Below are 26,064 nucleotides of genomic sequence, written 5' to 3'. Positions count from 1 at the left end.
TTATTTCTACAAATTTTATGTAGTGAATAATTTTGAGTATAAACTTTTATTAATTTACAATTTCTTAGTTGTGGTTTTGTTAGCTTTCTAAGAAAAAAGTTGAGCTGCTAGAACAATGATTTCGTTTTGATATGAACAATATGGCTCACCACCCAGAGGGCTACTCGGCCAGTGGTTGGCATGAGCGCTTGAGAGAAAAAATACATTTTACTTTTTAAAATCTGGTCTACATTTGATTTCTCTTGTTTAAAATATAAATTATAGTAGACTGATCATACCACCATACAACAGAGTTATGTACATTTATAAACCCTTTTTATTATTTATGAAAACACAAGAAGCTGTTCTTAATGTTAATTAAGGGACTAACTACACCTCACATTACAAAAAGAGATTATCAGGGGTTTTGAATTGTACATATTTTTAATTTATTTATTTTTACATTTTATTTTATACATATTTGTTTGTAAATGCAATGCTCTAAAATTAAATTATAATTGCATCAACTTCTTTTGTAGTTAAGAAAAACACCTAATGGAACTCATCTAAGTGAAGATGATGGGAACTGTTTTTCTAATTTGTCATGTGCAGCGTCCAGCAGCTCCAAGGTTGATAAGGATAATAATGCATGGCAGAGAAACTGCATCCAAATAAACAAACCAAAACCATGTTAACTTGTGTCCAGTTTTGTGTAGTTTTTTAACAGTACTAGAGCCAACAGTAGTAATCAGTGTTTATTGGTTCCTAGCAAGCATGCTTAAGCCTGATTCGTCATCACATCTTTAGCAAAGATTTTTTAAATCGGTGTGGAAATGTAGCTAGTATCACTAGCATTTTACAAATTTACATTTAATAAACTTAACACGAATGTCAACGTTTAACTTGCTAGCAAGGTAAGCTTTTTAGTTCAGAGACTTGACACATCTGAGTGGAAGTTGTCAGGGAAATGTCAAATAGCCGCCATAATTGAAAGGAATTTAAAAATGTCTCACTAGTTGACCAAAGGTCTATGGTTTAACAAGTTTAGGAATGGGTCAAACTTGCTTAGTGAAGTCTAAGCTTCTGACTTCACTAAGCATCTCTTTTTTGAGGTTTGAAACGCCGGCCTGTAGGCTTCTGTTGTCTTTGATTTGATCATAAAAGACACTCGAAATTCCTTTTTGGATCAAAAACAGCCCGTTGAAAACATATGGTACAACTGTACTGTGGTTTTTACAGAACTGCCCAGTTATTAAAATGGGTTTTAAAGGTTTATCAATATTTAATTTGTATTTTATACGATGATCGCATACAAGTTCTTATCATTAAGCATATACCAGGTGACTTGACGAATCAAAAAGAACCCAGAGAGATTTCTGTAGGATGTTCTGCCTTTATAAAACATTGTTTTAAGCTCTTCAGACTGAAGCAGTATGGGATACTGTATCCTTAGTAATTACATGTATTTGGTATTGAATGATCTCAGTTGATATGCTTTAAATACATGTTAGGAAATTGGCTACTGTATGGATTCCGACGTTTTGAACACAATTTTTCATAAGTTATCTAAATATTGAAATATAAATTGACATTAATCAATGTTGTATCAACTGAAGTCAACAGTAACACTAAAATTTCGAACGACGTTGTAAAGAATGAACTAAAAGAAATTATCGCCATTGATTTAGACCAGAGTTTGGTGACGTAAACATGATTGGATATTGACTTTTCCCCAGATTTCTATTACGTTTATTGCATGATAAATAAAAGCTGTGTCACGTTCCATGATTTCCAGAGCAACACTCCTCATGAACATGTTTCTAATTATAAAATGTTTCCTTTGTCAAGGTATTTCCATGCTCTCAGATATGTCTGTTCTGGGTTTTGTCCCTCAGAGACACATTTCTGTCTTGTTGTTTTGTCAAAGTCAGCGCACTGCCTCCAGTTACTCCCCCTTTATTGCGGCCATATAATCCCGTCCTGTAGGTTGCTGTTGGATCATAAAACAACAACGAGGCTGCATTTGGAGAATAAACGTGATTTTCCCCCCCATCTCTACTGTTGTCAAACCAACACACAGATACACAAACCGAGGCACCATAATGTCATTTAGGCCATACAGGGAGCGCGAAGAGATGGCTTTATTGGAGACATTTTCCCTGCAGCTTAAATGTCCCCAGAAATGTTAGTCATTGACTGACAGTTGCATGGACAAGCCCCGATCATCTTTAAACAGACACAAAATCCAGGAACAAGGCGAGTCCAGATTACAGATTGCCTCTATTTGCCCTCTACAACTTGTCGGCCTAAACATTCTTAAATTGTTTAAAAACCCTTCTGTTTGTACAAGTTGTGCTTTAGCGCAAGTACACAAAGATCCCACCAAGAAATTAAAATTGGACTTATGTATTTTTTGGTAAGATTTTATATTTTTGCAAATTTATTTATTCATTCACTCATTCAATTAGTGACTTATAAAATAACTTAACTAAGTCCATTCGTTTAGCTGTTTCTGCATCGATAAATGTACAAATGTCTACTCACAGATTCATGAGTGTATTTTTTTTTATTTCTTATGGCTATATATGTTGTGGGGACCCACTGTTCCTTATGGGGATCGAAGCCTGGGCCCCACAAGGGGAAACACTGTTTCTGGGTCAGGGGTTAGATTTAGGACAAAGGTGTGAATTTAGTTTTTTTGTTTGTTGTTTTTTTTTGGAGGGGGTGGGGGGTGCATGTGTGTTATTTGTTTGTTATACAGGTATTTGTTTTATATATATTTAAAAAGAAACACATATATTTAAAAAACATTTATTAAATTTGAACCATATTGCTGGAAAAAGTACGAGACGTGTGTGAATGGTTTTTTGTCCTATCTGTCTCTGTGTTGCCCTGACTTGCGACCTGTCCGAGTAAACCCCTCCTCTCGCCCGGAGCGTGAGATGGAGATAGGCACCAGCACCTCCCGACCCCAAAGGGACAAGGGTGTAAGAAATGGATGGATGGATGGATGGATGGATGGATGGATGGATGGATGGATGGATGGATGGATGGATGGATGGATGGATGGATGGATGGATGGATGGATGGATGGATGGATGGATGGATGGATGGCCCGTGAACAGTATCAACAGATTAAATTAATTCCGTGTAGTGACACATTCTGACCACAGGGTGGGAATGTAGCACTTCATTTTATCTTGGATATGTGCTCATTCTTGAGAGAGGATTGCTTTAGTTGCACCTGATTTATGCATTTATTTACTTTAAAATATGAGTAAAATAAAAGCTAAATTAAAAACATATTTTTGTTTAAAAATCTACGTTGCCAAACAACAGTTCCCTCGTCTGAAAGTTCCAAGTCGGGCAAAAGCAAAAACACAATGTTTAGTTTGAACGTGTTACTATTATTGCTGTAGAATAGTTTTGTAAATCCGAATATATGTTGCTGTCTTATATCAATCTAAAACAGCATTTCCATTTTTCAGATTCTCTTCAAATGGAATGATGAGGCTCCTACGCTTAGCGATCTTAGAGATACATACAGAGAAAATATCAAAATCATAAGCAAATTCATTATTCGAGGGTGCTTTGTTATTCTTTCGACAATAAGCTCAAAAATCTATAAAACCTAATAGTTATTATAAATTCTTATTTTGAGTCGTTTTTGTCCAGGAATGGTTGAACGAATACATGAAAATGTCAGCTTTGTTTAATCAGCTGTTCGTCAGTAATTATGAGGATACCAAACTCGAGACTTGGAAACACGTTTAATGTTTTATTCACTTTGAAGATATCTTTTTGTATCTAGAGATAAAAGTGTTGACGATTATGCAAGTTGACCAGAAATAGCATTAAGTATGCTATAATTCGATTTGATTGAAATTGCTCTTTATAACTGACAATATCAGCTGACTTTACAAATGCGTATCCTCCGAAGAAACTACTTTTTATTCGCATTTGTATATGTATCATATACTATACATCTAGTATAGGATTAGTTGTATTAGCTCACTGTAGCTTTTCCTTTTAAACAAGATGAAAATGTGATTGAAAAGAAGTCATAAAACTTCTGACGTCTAAATGTGTTCAAAAGGTTACTGGGATAAATATTAGTAGGCCTCACTTTCAAAGTCTTCAAGGTTTAAGCTGAAAAATGTTCAATACTATAATATTTTTTTAGCTAAATAAAATCAATAACATCAAGTCAGCAAGTCAGCATTGACAGAGAAAAACCATGAGGTTTTCATATTTACATAAGAAAACCTTTTTGGGTTACGAAATCATTTAGCACATATTCTTGTCACGTAAAAATAATTTTGTATTTTGTCCAGAATGAGTATTGTTATGTGGCAGTATGGATAGGAGTGAAAGCTAAACGGAATACCACTAATAAATTCTATGAAAATAAGTTATTAAAAAGTAAGTGACAGAAACCCCGATGTGTGTAACTTTCTCTGAGACCAAAAATGTCCGGCCACCACATTCCACACACATCCTCCCTGACAGCCGCAGCTCATAAAACCATTTTACTAGAGCTTGCAAACAGCAATTGGTCGCCGGCGGTCATGTGTGCGCGTGCACCGCGTTCCCTCACGGTCAGGTTTTTTTTTGTTTGTTTTTTTTTTCTCGCGCGCTCACTTTAGCAGTGAAATGCGCCTCCTAATGTCCACGCGTCTCCTCCCTCGGTAAGAAATTTCTTTCCTTTTTGTTGTTTTTCATCAACATTTCGGCAGCGTTATTCCTCAGCGGAATTCGTTTACTGCTTTTAGTTTGAAACATAAAACAGGTTCGTGTTTTGTTTGTTAAAATTTTGCGTAAGCGAAGTTTAAAGCCTTTCAAGCAGTTGTTAAAAAGGTAATTTTATCGTGTCTACATTCCTCTGTGTCTCTGTGTCTCTTAAAAAACGTGTTTGTATCTGTCATACGCTCTGACTCACTGCCTGTTATCTGGATCTCAGATTGCAGCTGTGGAAAATGGAGTCCATTCTTGATGGCGATCGAATAAGGTACCGATATTTTGCCATTTAAAAAAATTTCTTTTAGGTCTAACTGTTCGCAGATACATTTCGCAATATAAATTGTGTTTCTCAGATTTTGTGTGCGAATTGGCCTCCATGGTCCATGGAACTGCACTCCCTGCATTTGAGCGGAAAACTTTCAAAAGAATAAAATGTGCAAACGTATACTGTAGTTATAATAGTTCTGTTTATACAGCTAATTGATTAAAATATGTGATACAAATTGTTCAATGAGTTAAGATAAAATTATGCTTCATCCTGAATGAATAAATAATGTTTATGAATGTGTGATTGTGAAACATAGCAGCAGATGCTGATGTAGCCCTTCACCTGTCTTTATTGTGATGCAGGTGTGGGTGCTGCACATTTTAAACACTCACTCTTATGTTTAGAAAAGAAAACGACTCCTAAAGGTTCACATACATATTATGATCTTTGCATGTTATCTTCTGTTTTTCCTCTGTCAATGCTGACTTGAAGACACAAAACAGATAAATCTAACAGTATTCCTCCCTAAGATGCAGTTGGACAGACGGACAGAAAGCAGACAGATTGGGAGTGCTTTCCCTCCCCTGTTTCAGTTTTCATTGACGTTCTGTTTTACGAGGGGAGCCCGACTGTTGAAGAGACAAAGACGCAGTATTTTTTCCCCGTCTTTTGTTTTTGTTTCTTTTGGAGTTTTGCATTAGTTTCTTGGTTCCTCTCTGACAAGGGCAGCAGAGGGAGGGAAAATGCAGAGAAACAAAGACAGTATTTCACTGGTGCTGCTCAGTCAAGCTCAACTGCCACTTAGTATTTACAACCCACTGCAATGCGGCACAGAATCTGAGTATGTGTGTGTGAGAGAGTAGGAAAGACAGAGAGAGCTTCTGTATCCTGATGGAGATCTAAAGAAAGGTGGTATACCAACTGATGGTGGCCTCTCAAACAAATGTAGACCAAACTGTTTTCCTGTAAGTATTTCTGAAGGCTAAACTTGGTTTTAATCTAGACTACGGTTGTTAGGGTGATGGCTGCTGGTAAAGGCATGAGCGATGTGTTTCTGTGGCTCGTCTCCTTAGGTAGAGGGAAGCAGATGTGCATGAGAGAAACAAAGAGAAGCTAAGGAGACAGTGGTGTAACCAAAGAGGCGAGTGATAAATCAGAAGGAAAAGAATCCCAGCAATGTGTGCTGAAAGGTTTTTTTTGTGTTTTTGTGTAAATCGCATCTTGGTGAAACTGAAAGTCGGAGAAAAGACCTCAGATTGAGCAGGATCTCATCCAATTGATTTGTTCTGATTAAATGATGTTACAAATATATATATATATATATATATATATATATATATATATATATATATATATATATATATATATATATATATATATATATATATATATGCTGTTTAGATATTCCTGAATGCAGCTATTATAGTTGCTTTTCTGTTTTCAGGCAAGTTCTTAATTTAGGTACCATTCTAAAATATTTGATTATGTTTTTCTTTAGGATCTACATGACCAAAATCAGCTGACTTCCCCATCAGGTAAAACTTTAAAATAAATGTAAAAACCAGTAATCTGACACCTTCTTTTGAAAGACATCCTGACATACTTTCCAGGACTAAATAACTCATAAATGGCGTCATTACCATGGACAGTTCTTAAAAAAACCCAAACAAACATACAAACAAACAAACAAACAAACAAACAAAAAAAAGAAACATTTCCTTGAATGTGTGTCTGACCAAATTGACTTCTTCATTATGGGTCCAGTGAGTGACTCCACACTGCCACCTAGATACAAGTTACGAGTAGTGACTTCACCTTAGAAGAAATTAAACCTCTGTTCATCAAAGTGTACAACGGGCATCGCTGGTTATGTTTTGTTATTGCCATTAAATATTTCTGCAGCATATCTAAATAAAAGGCCTCTTTGTTTTAAAAGAAAAAAAATCATTATTGAATTAAATATAAAGTTAAACCGGGAAAGAAGCCTGCAAAAATAAAAAAATAAAGTTTCTCTTGTGCATAATATGTGCGCACCAGAAAGTGTCAGGTTCTCACGAGAAAACTTTTTTTTTCCCGTGGGGTTTTCCTTAGGGCCTCCATACAGTTGATTAATAAATTATAAAACAAGAGATGAATGAACCAATGGGAATGAGTTTCATTTTTACATAAACTTTTTTACATAAACTAGATTACCAGAGCAAACACGTAATGGGTGTTACAGTCAGTGGTGTTTTCTGATGCGTGGCTGACTGCCCAGGGCATATCTCTGTCATGGAATGGCACCAGCACTTTAAAACATAGATTTTAGAAAAAAAATTCATTTATGTCAATTTCTGAAAATGACATGCAGAGAAAAATGTACAAAAAGAGTTTATTTCTGTCTATTACTAAAACTGTGACCAAGGACTGGGTTTGCAAATTAGCTTGTTGCTAGAAAACCTAAGTAAAAGCAATGGTTGCTCTGTCTGTAACATCTGCAGTATTTGAAGAAATAAATTTGCATTGAAATGCTTAGATATTTCAAAAACATTCTTAAAATCTCATTACACAGACATATTTCAAGCATTTAGCCCAACTGCTAAATACTTGAAAGTTAGCATTAGCAGTCCTGCTAATTTTGGTTTACAGGTAATAAAACCCTAAATGAAGTTTATCAGGAAATAAGATTTCATGATACAAATAAAAATAGTATTTTGATTGCAGATTGTTTTGCTTTTTTTCCGCAGTGAATCTACTCATTACGGTCAAGTTTGCTTTTGCATGAATTCCTCTTGACAAATGAAATTTTCATTTTAGTCGCCGTGTCCTGAAAGCGTCTGTGTGTCAGAGCTCTGATCTCAGCAGCTGTCTACATCTCATTCATTACACTTGAATTCTTGAATGGCCTTTGCTTTTCAAACCTCTCAAAGTTGTGTCTATCAATATAGCTTCTGCCTCTCTTATTCTCCACTTTTTTCTTGCACTAAACTTTTCATAATTTTTTATAAAATACAAGTCAAGTTTCAAATGGCCTCATTAAAATCACCACACAAATCAACTATATTGATCAAAATTCAGTTATTATGAATTAAGGGAAATGCTGACAATGCCAGTTTTCAGCCTTCAGTTAATGGAACTCAGTGTTTTGACTGTTTGCAGTTTTCTGGAAGTTTGTTCCAGATTAGTGGAGTGTAAAAATGCAGCATTCTGTGTACATCCAGCGCCCTTTCCAATCATCCTTTGTGGCCTATAACCTGGTTGTGGATTATCTCCATGGTGACCTGTTAAGTTAGCAGTGAGTCTGATGACTGCTCCAGCCAATACATGACATTTATGTATCAGAAAGACATTCTTCACTGGTTTTAGACACAGGTCACATTTTCTAATTTAGCCAGAAACAGAATCTGGATTATGAGTTTGTTGAGATATTCATCAAAATAAACAGAAAGGTATGACTGTGTCATGATATATGGATTTTACTTTTGAAAAGAATTTCTTAAGATAAATGACTTTTCAATTATGCTGTAATTTATTGAAAGGTGCGTGTAAATAGGACGAACATTTATGCTAGAACAACTTCAAATAAGACGACAAAAAAAAACGATGAACACTAGATGGCGCACTAAACTCAACGATGGTTTGCTGCTGTCCAGCTTGTGGCGCAGACTTCGATCAAGGGTCCATAATTACCTCCAGCTGGGCCTGCTCAGAGATCAGGGGAGGCTTCTCCCATTTTACCTTGAATGCACCGAACAATCTGCTGCCTCCGGCCGCCCAGAACTCCCGTCATGGAGGCGGTACTGAAAGATGCGTCACTAAGCACAATGCCGACACGTGCACGTGCAGAGAAAGGTGTTTACTTTCATTTAATTTATCACTACCTTTTGATCGACTGCTGAAGATTTATGAAGCACAAAGTGTGTATTTATAACCGACGCGGGTGAATCATCAGGTGTTTGATGTTTAAGACTTTTGCCTGTCTTGTTTTAGCAGACCATTTTGGGAGTCCCTGCTTAAACAAGCAAAGCGGTGTCCAGTTTGACACAGTGACACACACACACACACACACACACACACCTACACACACACACACACGCACACACACACACAGAGAGAGAGAGAGAGAGAGAGAGAGAGAGAGAGAGAGAGAGAGAGAGAGAGACTGTATGTTTTCACAGAGCTTGTTTATGGTTTTATTGCTCCCCATTACGGAACTCAAAGCAGGAAACAAATGCTCCTGACTGCATTCCAGACACATCCGGAAAAATGCAAACAGCGTCCAGTTTCTGCTTGTCTTAGGAGCAAATCCTGCGGTGCATAAATATCCGATTGACAGAAAAAAAAAAATTAATTTCATTTAGTAAAATAAGCCATCTGTATCAAATATTGGAGATAAATAAAACTAAGGAATGAGGCATAAAGAGGGGAGAAGGGCTGTTACTAAAATAGAGCCCAGATTGGTAATTATCTAGCACAGCCCCCCAGTAGTGATTAAAGGTCTGTTCCGACTGTTTTTTTTTTTTCCCTTTGGCGCCATTATCGAATAAAGTGGCTCTCGGTGCAGGACCCTAATAATTTATGAACCCATGTGGGAGCTGGGGGGGAAAGGCGGAACACGTGATGGTAATAAAGTGTGTTTTATTACTGCCGTTGACAAGCCTCAAAATATAACAGAGAGAGAAAAGCAGAGCGGCGGCCAGATGGGATCGTGACAGATATTTGTCCCAAATCAACAGGATGCGGCGCTCTGGATCTCTGCGGAGACGATCTACTGATCAACTTCAATCTGCTTCCAAAGCGGGATTTTCTTTCTTTCTTCCATTTCTTTCACCCCTGTTAAACAGAAGCCAACGTGTTTTAACGCGAGATCTGGATAGTGTGAGTAAGTAACATGCGTCTAGTTTTCATATTTGACGCAGATATCCAGTTATAACTGCGTCAAAAAAGGAGGGAGGATGGAAAAGTGTGTATATGTGTGTGTGCGGGGGCGGGGGTGCGTGTGTGTTTTGAGTGGGGGTGTTATTCAGCATTGAAGTAAAGGCCGAGGGAATCCCCTCACTGTGAGAAGATTCAGAAATCCACCTGTAGTCCAGAATCTCCTCGTGTGGATAAATCAAACCGGAAGTTGAGCTGAGCTTGAAAAAATGGAAGAAAGTGACAGAGATGTAGACGTTATGATCCAGTGTGTTTACTGCTTCCGGTAACCACAGCACCGTTTGTTGTTAGTTTAGAAAATAAAACCTGATTTTTAGATTCTAAGAAAAGAAAAGAAAAAAAACCTTACCCTATTATTATTATTATTATTATTATTATTATTATTATTATTATTATTATTATTATTATTATTATTATTATTATTATTATTATTCAATAATTCCTTAAATTATTAAAAACAATTTTTATTAAATAAAATTATTATATTATTTATCAATTTTCGAACAGAGAATAGAATACACCAGCTCTGGTTAAAAGGCTCTGCATTACTAATATAGGTAATGGAAGATAACAAATTTGTATTTAAGTAAATGAATAATTTTTTCATGTCGCATCTGTCATACTAATGATTTAGATCAAAACACCGTGCCAACAGAGAATGCGCGTTCAATAGAATAACACCTAGTAAAACAAGAGCTTTTAATAAATGGCCCGAGAAATAACATGTGGAATATAAAACTCTGCAAGGTATAAACATTTAAAAAATGAAAAAGAACAATTTTAAATAAATTATTTTTAGAGTGTCGTAAAAAAAGCCGTTATTTTCTTAATTAATTCACAATGAAAATGTAAAAAAAATCAGGACATACAGAAACTTAAAGGGTGAAAACTATTGTAGCTTTATTTTAAAAATGCTGTTAGCAGATCTAGAATATTCTGATGTGAATGCAGCTCCGGTTTCTTTCTGAAATCTCAGATTATTTTTGTCGTTTCAATAAGCCAATAATACGTTTTATCTATTGCTGTAAAACCTTTTTCCTGCTTGGATTTAAAATCAGATTTTCAGCTTAGTAGCATTAAGACCATGTTCAGTTGTTTAGAATGTTTCTAAAGGAAAATCTGCAGACTTTTTACATTTGTTTTACACGCAGTTTTAGTGAAAGGTGAAAAAGTCTCATCAAACCTGCAGGAAATAATAGTAAGAACTGTTCTGTATATATAGAAAAAGGTCACAATAACCAAATAACAGTTCTAATTTTTACACTAAACAAGGATTTCATTTGTTCGCTGCAGAAGAAACATTTACTTTTATAGAAATTCAACTGAACAGTCCCGTTTAATTTTTTGTGTTTATTTTAAATTTTTTTTTACATTTATACTTCATTTTATTTCCCCCCCAATGTGAGGCCATAAGTTCTCTTCATCACTCAGCGGACTTTTATTAACACACCGATCCGCTACTATAGGCGCCTGAGGCAAATTTCCTGCACCACGCTGCTTCATTTGATTTCCTGATTAATTATGTCCTTTTAATATTCCGGAGGATAAAAGATAATCAGAAAACTGAAATAGATTTCTGTTCTCTTGTGATGATTCGTTTTATTTTCGTCCAAACTGGACACTCGGTAATATTTACGCTACTTAGATGATTAGAAATTTGATCCATACGAGTTCAAAGTTTATTTTTTAATGAAATTAAATCCATGTCATTTTCGGTGCCTGGATCTGACTGTGCGCCCACTCCGCTCCGGCTGAGACTGCGCGTTGCGGCTCCGCAGAGCCTGGAGGTCGCAGTTAATGTCTAAACCGGGTTAAAGGAGCATCCAGCTCGGCTTTGACCCGGGAGCGGGCCGTGGGTGGAGGGGTGAGCCGGCGGTCAGCCTGTCTAAAATGAAAAAGTGAAACGACCCCAAAAAGAAAAGCCCCCCCCCCCCTCTCTCTCTCTCTCTCTCTCTCTCTCTCTCCCTGACTCCCTGACTGGGATCAGAGGTGAATTTATTTCCAACCTTTTGCGGAGAACATGTACGTTGGCAGTCATGCCAGCTCCTGTTTTGTGGTTGTTTTGGTTTTTTTGTATTCAGAGATTAATTTCTGACCAGATGTGGGGGTTTGCAGAAGCATCAAAGAGAGAAACATCACAGAAACTCATGAGAGGAGATTGACAACATGGCGTGACGGTAATTAATACCTCTACGGTAAAACTATTCACGGCAGGAGATCTCTGCAGAAACGAGCGAATCGTGTGGATCAAAATAATCAGAATTTTATATCAAATCTAAAAGCCAATGGGTGCAGGTTGGGTCTTAAATGTCGCTTTTTGCACAACAATCATCCAAACCCGCGCGGAACAATGGGCTCGCAACTCCCGCAGGCCGCGTGAACTCTGGGTGCCCCCCCCCCCCCCCCCCTCACACACACACACACACGCACACACACCCCGTCCTCCTCCCGCGGTGGCCTGTCCGGCGGTCTGAGGACTAATGAAACGGTGAAGCAGCGGTCAACGATTCTGCCTGACCCTGCGGCTGACCTGTCGGCAGCTAGGCTACATTCTTACAGAAGAATGCTCTTTGAAACAGGGAAGCGTCGCTCCCCTCCGCTCGTGTTGTTGTTTGCCTCAAAAAAGGTTCAAACTCCATTCAGGAGGTGCGATCAGCTAATGACTCTCCATTTAACCGAGACTCTGAGGCCAGAAGAATCCTGAAAAATGAACCTTTTTGTGTATTCTAATAGTTAAAACTGAAAGGAGATTTTTGTGTGTGTGTGTGTGTGTGTGTGTGTGTGTGCGTGTGTGTGTGTGTGTGTGTGTGTGTGTGTGTGTGTGTGTGTGTGTGTGTGTGTATCTGCAAAAAAAAAAAAAGTTAAGCTTCATTTCTCATCTGAACTATCAACTATGAATTAGCCCTAACTCCCCAAGAAGGATTGGAAGGCATAGATAAACAGGTTTTGGAGCTCAAAACTTTGGAATGATAAAATTTGGTTCAGTCTTAGAAGAAAAAAATAAAAGAAATTTCTGTAAAAATGGTATTCAGAGTCAAAGGCCGATATCACCATGAACAGTCATGACCTCAAGTCGCACGGCATTACACATTATTTAGTTTGGATTGTATATTTCTGACATTAATTAGTATAATGTGTACAGTGGAACCTGATAGAGGCAGCGGTTAGGGGCCACAAACAGCTAGAGTCCATGAAACCCTCTCAGCGCTACGAGAGCTCAAACACCGAATATACCATAATGTGAAATCGTCTTACCTAGAGCTAGCATCTTCCTTATTTCTGCTCTTTGCAGGTACAGCCAATCAATGACAAGGAAAGTAAATGGTGACCTTTGATTGGCTGCTTTGCAGACGTTAGGAACATGTCAGGTTGTCCAGATATTTCAGCTTCCCAAACTGCAATATCTTTGTAATATCTTATATATGAAAACATATAGCAGTATGTTTGGGTGGTAAAAATACAAAAATAGGTAAATTTGTAAATACTGAGCTGCGGGGCTCCACTACCGTTTGTTTTCTACAGAATAAATACAGTTAATGGTTCTCTTCTTCTGCTAGTGACTGACTGACCGTTTTCTTTATTATGCTGTGTAGTTAATGCTATAGTTTGATGCCTTGTCTCTCTGGATTTAGAGCCATATTATAAATTAATTGAATTAATTTACCATTGTGGACTTTGTTTAAAGTGTCTATGTCAAACTTTAAGGTTACCAATGGATGTTTTCAATAGAGCAATTTATGGTTTACTAAATAAGGAATAAATTGGATTAAATAATTAACAAAAAAAACTGAAATCAAATAGCAAATCATTTTATTTACTTATGACTGATGCTAATTCACAACCCTTGACTTGTACTATTGACTTCATTTAATTAATTCAAATTTGGTGGACAAACTCGTTCTCTACCGTGAGTTATACCCATTAACACACCCCACTATATCATTGCTGTTCTCATATATGATTGTCTCATTATTACCATTCCTCATGTTTTCTTGTGGAAGAGACTCATGAAAGTCTGAGAGGAAGTCACATAGTTCAAAATGGCATCCTGTGAAAAAGGATCAAATCTTCTTCTTCTGTAAGCCAACAAACCAAGTCACAATTTTAAAACCAGTGTTTGGTTAAAACTCATCACTAGTGCTCCTTCTCAGCAGCATTCAGGAAAAACCCTGCAGTTTTTTGTGTTTCTGAAAATGTGCTTGAAAAGTGAAAATATGTCTTTTAGTGTTTTAACGTGGAGGAGCTTTCCTTCTGCATAAAGTTAAAGTAATTAAGCTTCACTCAAAGTGTAGCTCTTCGCTACACACTACCCACCTTTTTTTCCACTTTGGACCAACAAATGGTTCTGATACAGTTTTCACCAACTGCTTATTCAAGCAGACATGGGAACTTAGTGTGACATGTAAACAGCTACAGAATAAATGTCTGTGAAAGAAGAAAAAATTGCCCAGGGCAAGAAATGGGAACATAAATTTCCAATGGCATCTTGACCAGAACATGTCACAAACATTCAGAACTATATAACTGTCCATAAGATTCATAATCACCCTGCTTTGTCTGTGAATAATGATAGCAAAGAGGCTGGATGGAGCCATATATTGATTCAAAATCAACACTTTGGTGATTATTTACATATGTATTACATGGTCTCTGTAATTGATTGTTTTATGTATAGGCTTTTAAGCAGAAACAGTCTGCACTACAATACCAATAGTCAGCATGCTTTTATAAACTTTGATTCAAATAGCTTTGATTAAAACCTATTCAGAGCTTTCAGCTCATGTCAGATGTTGAGCCATAAACATTTATGGAAGCTGGGAACCATCACGGGCAGCAGGATCTCAATGGGAAGTCAAGTTTCACCCTGGGGGCTGAAATCCTGTTGGGTGCTGAGATCCCCCTTCGTGTCCAGATTGAGGGCCACACAGGCCAGGCTTGGAAGAGACCACCAGCAGCTTTCTGTGTGTTTATCAGCAACTCTGACCAGGAACCAGTTCTCCGTGCCTCCCTCAAGAAAAGCAGTTTAAAAAACTATTGGCACCCTTCTAGATTTTTCTCAGACTTTGCTTCTCTTGGGACTCCGCACACATAGTCTGGTCATCAAATACAAATAGATCAGTATATATATATATATAATTTATTTTTTTAAAATAATGATTTATTTATTAAGAAAGAAAAACATCCTTTTCCTGTCAAAATATAGAAAACCTCCTAGATAACTGGTTAACTAGGAGTTAACTAGTTAAATGTGGTATTAACCATAGAATTGCTCAATTTGACATTTTGAAAATAAATTTGCTCAACAGAAACATGTAATTTTCGAAAGAAACTCTTTTCTCAATAAAAGGTTTTGGAACTAGGATGAGGTGGGGTTTTCTTTGTTGTTGTTTTTTTTGGCCACATCAAAATTTGTGTATTTTGTAAAACTGCAATGCAAACTCTTTCCTCACATCACGATTTATGTGATCAACAGTAGATGTTAACTGCAAACAGAAAAGATGAAGAAGACAACCGGAAGCGGTAGGAGGATGGTGGTTCTCTAAAAGACTTCTCATGTGAACAAACTTATTTACATGATTTAATTGAAATACCACAAGTGCAAAGTTGTGTTTTGTTTTTGTTTTTTTACTTCACTGGAATATCAGCAAAGTCTTGTGCATGTTTATAATGATTTGTAATGGAAGCTCAGGTAGTGATGTGGTTCTGTTTCACTTGCCAAATCCAGGCCTTTTTATGGTGAGTTCAGGAGAATCAAGAAAGTTTCCTCCATCCTTGAGGTGACAGAGGAATCCTCTGCTCTCAAAGTCAATGTTTTAGAGCAACATGCATGCAAGTTATGAGGTGATAGCCACTGCTGATTGGAGTGAATGAATGAATATATTTTAGTATTTCCAGAAAAATTCACAAGAATAGATTTGTCTTGCTCTAGCCAAAAACATGTTGATGATGTCTAAGATGTTTGGAGAACATGTGGACTGAATGTTCTCCAGAACAAGCAGAATAATTTTGGAAAGTTTGACTTTTCTAAAGACTGGAGACCTGTCCAGGGTGAACTCCGCCTCTTGCCCCGAACGTAGCTGGAGATTGGCACCAGCAACACTTTTCTGTTCATCCTTGTCCCTTAGAGGGACAAGGATGAACAGAAAATGGATGGATGGATGGATGGATGGATGGATGGATGTCTTGCCTGATATAAAAACTAACTGTACTTTAGAAAACATTCATGAACCAGTAGTCCCACATGTGATCGACCGAGAAGGTTTGGCAGCCTCAGGACCTGGACGACTTGCTTCTGTCCTCTCACTGAAAAGTTTGAGGAACTCTCTAGTTTGTGGCCATAAAGTAAAGAGTTACACAGCAGAACATTGATCAAAATCTCAACAAGTCTGCCTTTGAATCACTCCAGAATGGTTTCAAGGGAAGGTCCTAGTCAGAGCTCAGCCTTGAATCAAATCAATGTGTTTTCTTGACCTGTTCATCCATCAGTGGCTCAACATGGACCTACATGGGTTTGAAAAAGTTCTTTTCCATTAACAAAAAAACCCCCCATAAAATTCAAATTTTCATATTTAACCAGTTCCATCCATCCATCCATTTTCTGAACACCTTTCGTCCCTAATGGGGTCGGGAGGGTTGCTGGTGCCCATCTCCAGCTGCGTCCCGGGCGAGAGGCGGAGTTCACCCTGGACAGGTCGCCAGTCTGTTGCAGGGCTATTTAACCAGTTGGTCTGATATAAAATTTTGTTGGACGATCTGAATAAGTTGAGTGTGTCAACACTTTTTAATGGAACATTTCTCCACCTCTAAAGTGCAGAACTTCTTAGGACATAAAAATCTGTGAGGAATGAGCAGCAGAGTTTGTGTTGGAGCAAATTGAAGGCATCTGAAGTACCTGAAGTATTCATTGTTGTAAACTAAAGACAACAACATGGTGCTCAGGAGACCAAAAGAGTTTCCTACAGTTTATGTTCTAGTCGGCCGTAGTCCTTCTAGCAGTCGCTGCCGGCCCTTTAAGGCATGACGGAGCAGAGCCAACTCTTCCTGTCTGTGTTGATGGGAGATGAGCTCCTGCTTCCTTTTCTCCACTGCCTTCTGTAAATCCTTCTTCAACTTTCTTGTAGCCAGATTTAACAGTCTAACTTGTTTACAGTTATTAAACATGTATCATAATTAATGCCTTATGTCCTATTAATGAGGTATTGCAACATACATGCAAGTTATGAGGTGTCACCACTGGTGACATGTCAAAAGATTTTACTAGTGGATTTTATAAATCACCTGAAGATGTTGAGCAACAGGAATGTTTATAAATGGAAGGTTTGTAGTTTTAATGTTTCCAGAGGCAGAACATCTTCTGGGTTTATAAAACTGCTAAGTCACACAACCAATTACTAGAAATCTCTTCAAGAAGAACACAAGGAGCCATCAGCAGCCAGCCATGAATAGATCCTTCGCCTATATATACCCTGTAGAACCGAATGTGTGTGGAGCAGCCCTGGTCACAGATTGGGTTCTAGGGGAGTCTATGGGCGATGACTAGCCATCCATCAGAATGCCTGACAGGAAGGAAAAGGGACGAGTGTTTGCTGCACTGCTGCCTGGCCAAAGGCGCTCATCCTTCCCCACATCTCTTTCATCTGCTAGGACTCAGTAATTCTCCGCATGACATAAATCTGCTTGGGTGTTGGGGAAGCTTAGATGATGCCTTGTGTTCTTTAGATGACAGGAACATAAAGCTGTCATGTTGCTTTACACAAACTGAGCTGCATGTTTTTCCACCATGAAAAATGGGATTTTGCCACCAGATCAAATTTCTTGTGACATTTTGGTGGACTTATTTGCGTCTTCATAAAAAATCTTCATTCGAGTTCCCCAAACTAAATCATTTCCATTTACTGACTCACACATTCAGAGATTTTGTAAAAGGTTCAAAACTATTCATAATCATACTTCTTTTTAAAATCCTCCAAATTTGTAAGACTGGCAGAATAACAACAAAAAATTGTTCTTAATTCTTCCCAACTCAGTCTAAATTTTGCTGTTGACTTTAGGATACCTTGACACAACTTGAGCTGAACTATTACAGTAACTATGTTTCCATCAAAGTTTTTTATGCAAATTTTGAAATATTGCATCAGAACTTTATTTTTCTCGATTTTGCAGAAATGTTTTTACTCTTCTGAAAAAGACGTTAATGCGCCAAAGGGAAGATGGAAGAACATCTGCTGAAAAAGTTATGATGCAGCAAACATTTACTTCATGTGACTGATCATCTTAGTTCTTCTTGGAACTAAGATGATCAGTTCACCAAAACTATTTGATATGACAGAACAATTACAGCTTCCCTGACAGCAACACATTTCTGAAAACCTCAACATTTTGACATGTGTTCCCCATGCTAGCTTGCAATCTCTACTTATTACAACCATGTGTTATATCAATAGCTGATGAAACTACATTTTGTGTAGCTGGTCGCTCCAAGCACGTAGATGGAAACTACGTCACACTTTCTTTTGTTTCTTTTTGCATCATTTTAAAAGTTCACTCAAAATTGACACAACAGTTGAATGGAAACAGCTGGTGTTGAACTGACTGTGTGTTTATGCTCATTGTCTATTGGAAGGTGAATCTTCAGTCTAGTTTCTAGTATTTTTCTAACAGATTTTCTTTCAGGTTTGTTGTGTGAGTACTCTCCAGCTGCCCTGTCCCTGATGAAGAAAATCACCCCACAGCATGATACCACCACTATGTTGATAGTGTGATGTCATTTAGACTGAAAAGTTTCATTTTGATCCCATCTGACCACTTTATTCCACATGTTTCTTGTCAAGAAAAAAAAAATTATAAATGGGACCCTTGTGTAATAGTTTTCAAGATGAACCGTGGAAGACTTTGACACTATGGCAAAATGAGAAAAACTGTGAATACTTTTGCAAGGCAATATAAAATTCAAATTACATTCTTGATTGTGTGAGGCTATAAATATGAAACACATTTGTTCAAGCTGATAAAAATTAAGCAAGGCAAATCTGATCGTTATGAGCCTATTTGGGCTGATGATTCATCAGATCGATAACTTTCACAGAGATATCAGTTCAAGTTTCATATGCATTACATGCTGGGCTCCGTTCATCCTCCAGACAGGGTTTCCTCCATTAAGCTATAGTTTTATAGTTATAGTTTTATAGTCATCAGACCTGTTGCCAAGTGACTCTTGAGTTTTTAAGAGGAATAAAACCTGAATTTTTAGTCGATTTCCAAATGCAAAGGTGAGTTGTTATAGGATTTACAAAAGAAACGCAACTTCCATTTGAACGCAAAGATGGAAGTTACTTCTCTCTCTAACATGCGACCGTCTCTTCGTGTGAGGGCTCAGCTTTAAACTTTCCATTAATATCCAGCACAATTAAGTTACGTTTCTCTTTATCTTGCTCTCTTTTTTTTTCTTAAAGTTGCATTTTTCTCTGCTTCAGCATCATTTTTTAGGCTAAGCTCCTCATCCCCTGCCCCCCAAACCACCCTGGCCTGACCCTGGCCAGAACAACAAGCGCAAACAACTAGTCACTGTCTGGGAACCTTTTATTCATTTTACTTCTTTTATTTTGGGGGACCTTTCTGACCTGCCACGTTTTGTTGTCCGTCCTTTTTACGCCAAATATGGCCCCCACGGCCTTCAATATGGGAGATTAATTTTTCAGCCCGGGCCATCTGTGGAGAGAAAAAGTCATAAATCTGCAGTCCGAAAAGTTGGAGGGATAGATAGATAGATAGATAGATAGATAGATAGATAGATAGATAGATAGATAGATAGATAGATAGATAGATAGATAGATAGATAGATAGATAGATAGATAGATAGATAGATAGATAGATAGATAGATAGATAGATAGATAGATAGATAGATAGATAGATAGATAGATAGATAGATAGATAGATTTTTTGTTTTCGTTTATTTACATTTTCTGTGTCCACAAACGTCTATAGCAATAATTTTTCCAAGCTGCAAATCTTCATTAGGTCAGTGATGAACATTTTTTTCCTCCTAAATTATCCCATTACGTTTGACATAAACGTCCCAGTGTGCGGCCTCTGATTGGTTGGCTGACGGGCCACGTGACTCGCGCGGCCGTCTGTCTATTTGACAGCCGCAGGATGGCTCGATGCCAGAGGGGGAAAAGAGACAGAGAGAGGAGATAGAAAGAAAAATTAGTATTCTCCTGTTATCTTCGCTATAAATCAATCATGGAGTCCTTCGTGGTGAGCTGTAAATACGCAGAGCCGCAGTTCCCGCCTTGTGAAGAGGATTACACTAATTTTAGTGACCAAGGGGGGTATTACAACAACCCTCAAGATAATGGCAGTTACGCAGGGGGTTATCAGCCTATGCAACCTCATCCGCCTGCGTACGCATCACAACAAACCAGCTACCAACCATCTGTGCAGGGCCACCACCGGGACGATGCAGAGGAGCGGCCACAGCATCAGCAGCAACCCACTGCGACCTACCCGCTGTACAGAGAGCTAGACACGTTAGAAAAGGAAAGGTTCCCCGCGGGAGACCTGCAGTGCCACCAGGCCTGGATGACCTGCGCCAAGCCGGCTCAGGTGCAGAGGAAAGCGGCTGCCCTGGGGAAGGACAAGCCACCCATTGTAGTCTACCCCTGGATGAAGAAAGTGCACGTCGCGCATGGTGAGGACCAAATCAAGGCTTCCTTTCTTTCTTTCTTTCTTTCGTTCCTTCTTTCTTTCTTTCTTTCTTTCTTTCTTTCTTTCTTTCTTTCTTTCTTTCTTTCTTTCTTTCTTTCTTTCTTTCTTTCTTTCTTTCTTTCTTTCTTTCTTTTTGTTAGCATCTTCTTTCTTTTTCTCTGTCAAATAATTTACGACCTCAGTGAAAGCAGGCGAGAATTACAACCCCTATAAAGTTTTATGGCCCTGCTGCAGCGCATATAGGCTATGCGTGTGTGTGTGTGTGTGTGTGTGTGTGTGTGTGTGTGTGTGTGTGTGTGTGTGTGTGTGTGTGTGTGTGTGTGTGTGTGTGTGCGTGTGTGTGTGTGCGTGCGTATGAGTGTGCTGAACAGAGTGCGTGGGGACGTGAAACGATGCGAACAAACAAAAAGCTGCAATAAAAGTAAAACAAGAACGACAAAAGAAACTGAAACATTCCCTTTGGATCTCTTCCCGGTCAACCACAAATGATCGCTTAACAAAGTAAAATGATAACTGCTATTATTTTTAGATAAAAACTGATTCAGTTTGATTAGGAGTCCTTTGGTGAATGAGACTTTGTTGTTCTATTTATATTTGGACTTGATTTCATATTATATTACTTCTCTTCTTTTTCTAGTAGTAGTAATAACACATGTACTAGTATTATATTTACATTTCACTTATTTTCCTTCTGCCAAGAAACATGTTTATACAAAATACAATAGAGTATTTGTCATAGTTATCATTATTGTTAGTATCATTCTTTCACTGTTGATTTTTCACTGACAATCCTAATCGATTTATCGAAATTATTATCTCTTTCACTCTCTCTTTCTCTGTGTGTGTGTGTGTGTGTGTGTGTGTGTGTGTGTGTGTGTGTGTGTGTGTGTGTGTGTGTGGTGTTAAATGTTAAACATAAATTAATAAATATAAATGCAATGTTTAAAAATAAGTATTACAAATATTTAAATATGTAATATTTTAAATATCTGTTAAAGGCAATTCGTCCATTGTTTATAATTAATTAATTTATTTATTAATTTATTTATTTATTTATTTATTTATTTATTTATTTATACAGTCAATCCCAATCACGTTGGGCCGGAACCAAAGCGGCTGCGCACAGCCTACACGCGCCAGCAAGTCCTCGAGCTCGAGAAGGAGTTCCACTTCAGTCGGTATCTCACGCGCCGCCGCCGGGTTGAGGTGGCCCATGCTCTCTGTCTGTCCGAGCGGCAGGTGAAAGTGTGGTTTCAGAACAGGCGCATGCGCTGGAAGAAAGATAACAAGCTTCCCAACACTAAAGGAAGGAGCAAAAGCAAGAAAGCGACGGACAGCAACAATAACAGCAGCGACTGCAGCGTGAAGGTGGCGATAACCGTCTGACATGAGCCGAAGTGATCCAAGCTGTTCGGTCCTGAAATATTTGAACTGCTTTAAAGTGTTGTGATGCTATTTTATTATTATTGTTTATATCCTGGAGGATATTGTATCAAGGTCCGGCCTCATAGATGAGTAATCGATGAATGTATTACGGTGACCTTAACGCTCCTTTGATACAAACACGAATTATCCCCCCACCTAATACCCGATCGGCACTATGAGCACAGTGCCACAAATATTAATGATGGTTCTTTTGGAGAAACAGGGTTTTTATTTTTTACAGGGTAAATAAGTATATAATACAGGGTTTTTAATAGCTACCTATAAAGTGAAAATAATTTAAGAGAGCGCACGCTACCAAAATGGTCCGCGAGCAGGCGCTTAAAAAACAAGACCAAATTGTTGACCAGCAGAATAGCTGCATAAATAATGTTTTAGCATTTTTGTAGGACAGTTGCCATATTAGCATTATTTTGTTTTGAGTTTGAATAAAAAATAAAACATAAAATGGATCAGGCATTTAAAAGCACGACTTTATTTGTTCGAGCAGCTAAATTGTGTAAATTCAGCTGATTCTCTCAGGGTTACATAGTTTCACAAGCTTGCTGAAATGTTTTATTCATTCAAATTAAATTCATTTTCCCCTTAAAGAAAAAAAACACTTATTTTTCATTCCACTTCAATATGCTATTCAAAGTCATATAAGCCGGTACTTATATTAATTATTATTTAGAAACGCATTTTATTCTTTAAGACAATTTCTGTTTCTCTTATTTCTTTTTATGTACGTCCTTTTGAAAATAACAACAACAAAAAACAAAAACAAAAACAAAAAAAAAAAAAAACGAAAAGTTCTCTTGTGGTCATTTTATACATGGAAATGATTTGATAATAACAAATGACAAATATAAAAATCTGCATCTTCTGTGTATCATGTTTTCTTCATTAATTTATCAGTCAAAAATAATTCTAATCCGTCAATGCCTCATGCAATTGGTCTAAATGATTTGAATGAATGCATTCAAGCTGTAAAACTTATATCTATATAAGGTAAATACATTATTTAACAAAGGAGAGATACTCTGTCGGATAAACGATCTTTGTTAGAACAGAAATATGATCCAGCAGAGGTGAGCCACTATTGTTCCATAATCAGAAACATTTCTATTTCGATTCCATTCGTTAATGTTCCACCTCTTAAAGGGACTCGCCATGATTATTTTAGTTCAGGCTGCTTGTGTGAGTCACCCAGACACCCGATAGTCTGTCTGAAAAGTTCACCCAAATCCGTATGGTCCTCTGATGGAGTGTTGATGAATGGGATTCGAGGACTGAGAGCTCAGAAACAATAATTGGCACTTTCCGGTGCAGCAGTGGTTAAGAGTGCAGGACAGGCAAGAGGGGACTGACAGAAACCTAATGCCGCCCACCACCGCACCTTTCAATGCCTGATTACAGCCTGCAGTGCGCGACGCTTTCTTCAAACTAAAGCATTTCAACAATAACTCCGAGTGAGGGGAAACTTCTAACTGCGCCTTTTGTCCACAACACTTTTACAAATATTTAGCATGAGTTTTTTCCGACGTAAGAGAAAGAAAAAATATCCATCCGTCCGCTCATCCATCCAGGCACGTGCAGAGGTGGGGGCGAAAGGGGCCAGAGCCCCTGACCTTTTTATCCTTGATGCCCCTAGTGCCCTTTTTGAGTTTATGGGGGCTTTTTTAAAGAAAATAAATAAATTTATTTTTTATTTTTAATCTGTACACTGTAAAATGTAATAAGTTCACTTTACTTAAAAAAAGTTAGGAAACCGATTGCCTCAAAATCTCCAAGTAAAGTAGCTAATTCATTTTAAGGTGTTATTGCTAAAAATAACTATGTTTAGACCACTCAGATAAAGGCAGTAAACTTGAGTGCCGTTAACTCAAAATCATTAGTAAAGTTGACTATAAAATGTCAATTATGACTACTTCAAATTGTGAGTTATGTCAATTAAGCAGTACTCATAAAAATAAGTTATACTTACATGTTTAAGAGTTCACATTACTTGCAAAATATCAGGAAACCAATTGCCTTGATATGTTCAAGTAAGATGAACCAAAAGTGTTAAGTTATTGGAACGAAGAGCCAACAGACAACAGTTTGAATGGAAAAAATGTTTAATAATTGAACAAGTTTATCTTAAATACAAGGTTCTCAAGTGTGGTTACATACACACTAACCTGGAAACAAAGTTTTCCATATACTTTTTTAAGGAAAAAAAAATTACAGAACTTTTTTTGTAGGTTAGCCTTCAATCTAATATTGAATCCTTCAAATGGCCCTCAGTCTTTAAAACTTTGAGAATACCTGCTTAAATGTCTTTGTTGACTGGTGTGAAACAAAAACTCAATTCTCAATACTAGAGCCCAACATTTATCAGAACATTGATAAAGTAAATAGTGAAGTGAAGTAATGTTTCTCCTCATTAACATAAAACCATTTAGTAGTCTGCAAATGCAATGATGCTCTCTCCAACAAAAAAAGAATCAAACAAGAAATAAAAATCACTTTTCCAATAAGGGTAAAGGTATCAACGTTGATCCATAATGTCACATCACATTCACTCATTGCATCAGAAGATTTTTGAGTGATTGTATTTTTGGTTTTAGGGATTTATGTCCAAGTGACAGAAGCACCCTTTGGATGAAGTCAAAGGTGAACTTCAGTTGTTGAGGGTACTCCAAATTCAGAGAATAAATAAGTCCAAAGAGCACATGGCATGTGGAAGATTCCCAAGATCATTCATGACAAGACTTCCTTCCAAAATGATGGCAGTACTTGAAGACTGGAGGTGCAGTGAGTCAGTGGAGGCCTGCCTGTCCTCAGGAATGATGGTCAGGATCCCAATGGGGGTGTGAGACACGTCTGGGTCTTCGCAGTCCTAACAACAATAGAAGCAACACCACAATTACATATCAACATAACACTTCTTTAGGGTGACCAGACGTCCTCTTTTTCCCGGACATGTCCTACTTTTCAGACCTAAAAAAATGTCCGGGGGGAATTTAAAAATCGTTAGGGATTTTGGTCAACTGCCTCAAAACACATTACATAGCTTACAGTGCATTGTGATTACATTGGCACTCCGTTCCACTACTCCATTCCAGGTTTCTTTGTATGGCAAAGAAATCGGTAGCACATGTGTGTCCGCTGGTTCTGGTTTTGTTTTGCGCCCCGGACAGCTTTTTTGCACTTGGCACTTTAAATGGACTTCTAATCCAACCTTTTAAAGCAACTTCTCATTAAAAGTGCCATAATTTACCGAATAACACTTCATGACAACAGAGACCTTCATGTTCATGAAAGGTGTTATGTCATGTTTATGACAGTATCACATCAGTCTTATGCACACCCTGTCAAATAAACTGTTTCCCAAATTTTTCAAGAGTACATTGCCAATATACTATCACAGAATGGTACAAACTCTCAATACATTCAAAGTTTACAGATACCATGCTTATTAAAATTAGCACACTAAAGCAATAGGTACATTTTAGAGGAAATGTAAAGAATATTTCATCAAGGACAGAGTATTGTTTTAATACAATGTCACAGTATTCCAGTGTTACTGCAGACAAACTGACATTTCTCCTTCCTAAGAACAGTGAGGATTGTTGTGGAAGAAAACTATCACCAAGCACTGTCAGGTGAAATCACTCAATCAGGTCTCCTTTCATGAGTGTGGCACAACCCTTCTTTGCGATGTCTCAACTGGCTAACCTCGGCCTTTGGTTCCTACTAGTTGGTGTGAAAGTTTGGTGTGAAAGTTTATTCCCTTTTATACCTGGATGTTAAAGCCTCCGTTAAACTAGTAGGGCCAAAGTTTCTGTGGCCGGGACTCCATAAAGATGTACTGACATGGGCGGCTTCCTGTTTGACTTGCCAGAGTGCCAAGGTGCAAAGGCCCACTAAAGCTCCACTGGAGCACTTTCCTTTTCCACAACGGAAGTTTGGGGCGTGCGTGCGTTGTAAAGATCGAACGGGAGGGGGAAGGGAGGGTGCGCGCGTTGTGAGCTGGCGCAAGGCTCAA

The 26,064-nt window shown here is 37.8% G+C and overlaps 1 protein-coding gene across 2 annotated transcripts; it reads left to right on the top strand.

Annotated features, from left to right (window-relative positions):
* The first annotated feature begins 9,684 nt into the window (after positions 1-9,684).
* Positions 9,685-22,974, top strand: LOC122842690 (homeobox protein Hox-D4b-like). Of its 2 annotated transcripts, XM_044136780.1 has the most exons (3): positions 9,685-9,844; positions 20,346-20,592; positions 21,691-22,974. In XM_044136780.1, the coding sequence occupies exons 1-3, from the start codon at positions 9,704-9,706 to the stop codon at positions 21,993-21,995; spliced, it is 693 nt and encodes a 230-aa protein (XP_043992715.1). In that variant the 5' UTR covers positions 9,685-9,703; the 3' UTR covers positions 21,996-22,974. The 2 variants fall into 2 exon arrangements, with proteins under 2 accessions (XP_043992715.1, XP_043992714.1); XM_044136779.1 differs by lacking the exon at positions 9,685-9,844 and having other exon boundaries at positions 19,881-20,592.
* Positions 22,975-26,064: the final 3,090 nt, after the last annotated feature.

The sequence above is a fragment of the Gambusia affinis genome, linkage group LG13 (genome assembly GCF_019740435.1).
Source record: "Gambusia affinis linkage group LG13, SWU_Gaff_1.0, whole genome shotgun sequence".
Taxonomy (NCBI): Eukaryota; Metazoa; Chordata; class Actinopteri; order Cyprinodontiformes; family Poeciliidae; genus Gambusia; species Gambusia affinis.
This window is presented reverse-complemented; position numbering and strand designations above follow the sequence as displayed.

What these genes read in the sequence shown, in the direction of transcription:
- LOC122842690 (XM_044136779.1), top strand. Translation starts at nt 20,145, where the DNA reads ATGGAGTCCTTCGTGGTGAGCTGTAAATACGCAGAGCCGCAGTTCCCG. An exon ending in GAAAGTGCACGTCGCGCATG is followed by an intron (nt 20,593 to 21,690) that starts GTGAGGACCAAA and finishes TTATTTATACAG; the next exon opens with TCAATCCCAATCACGTTGGG.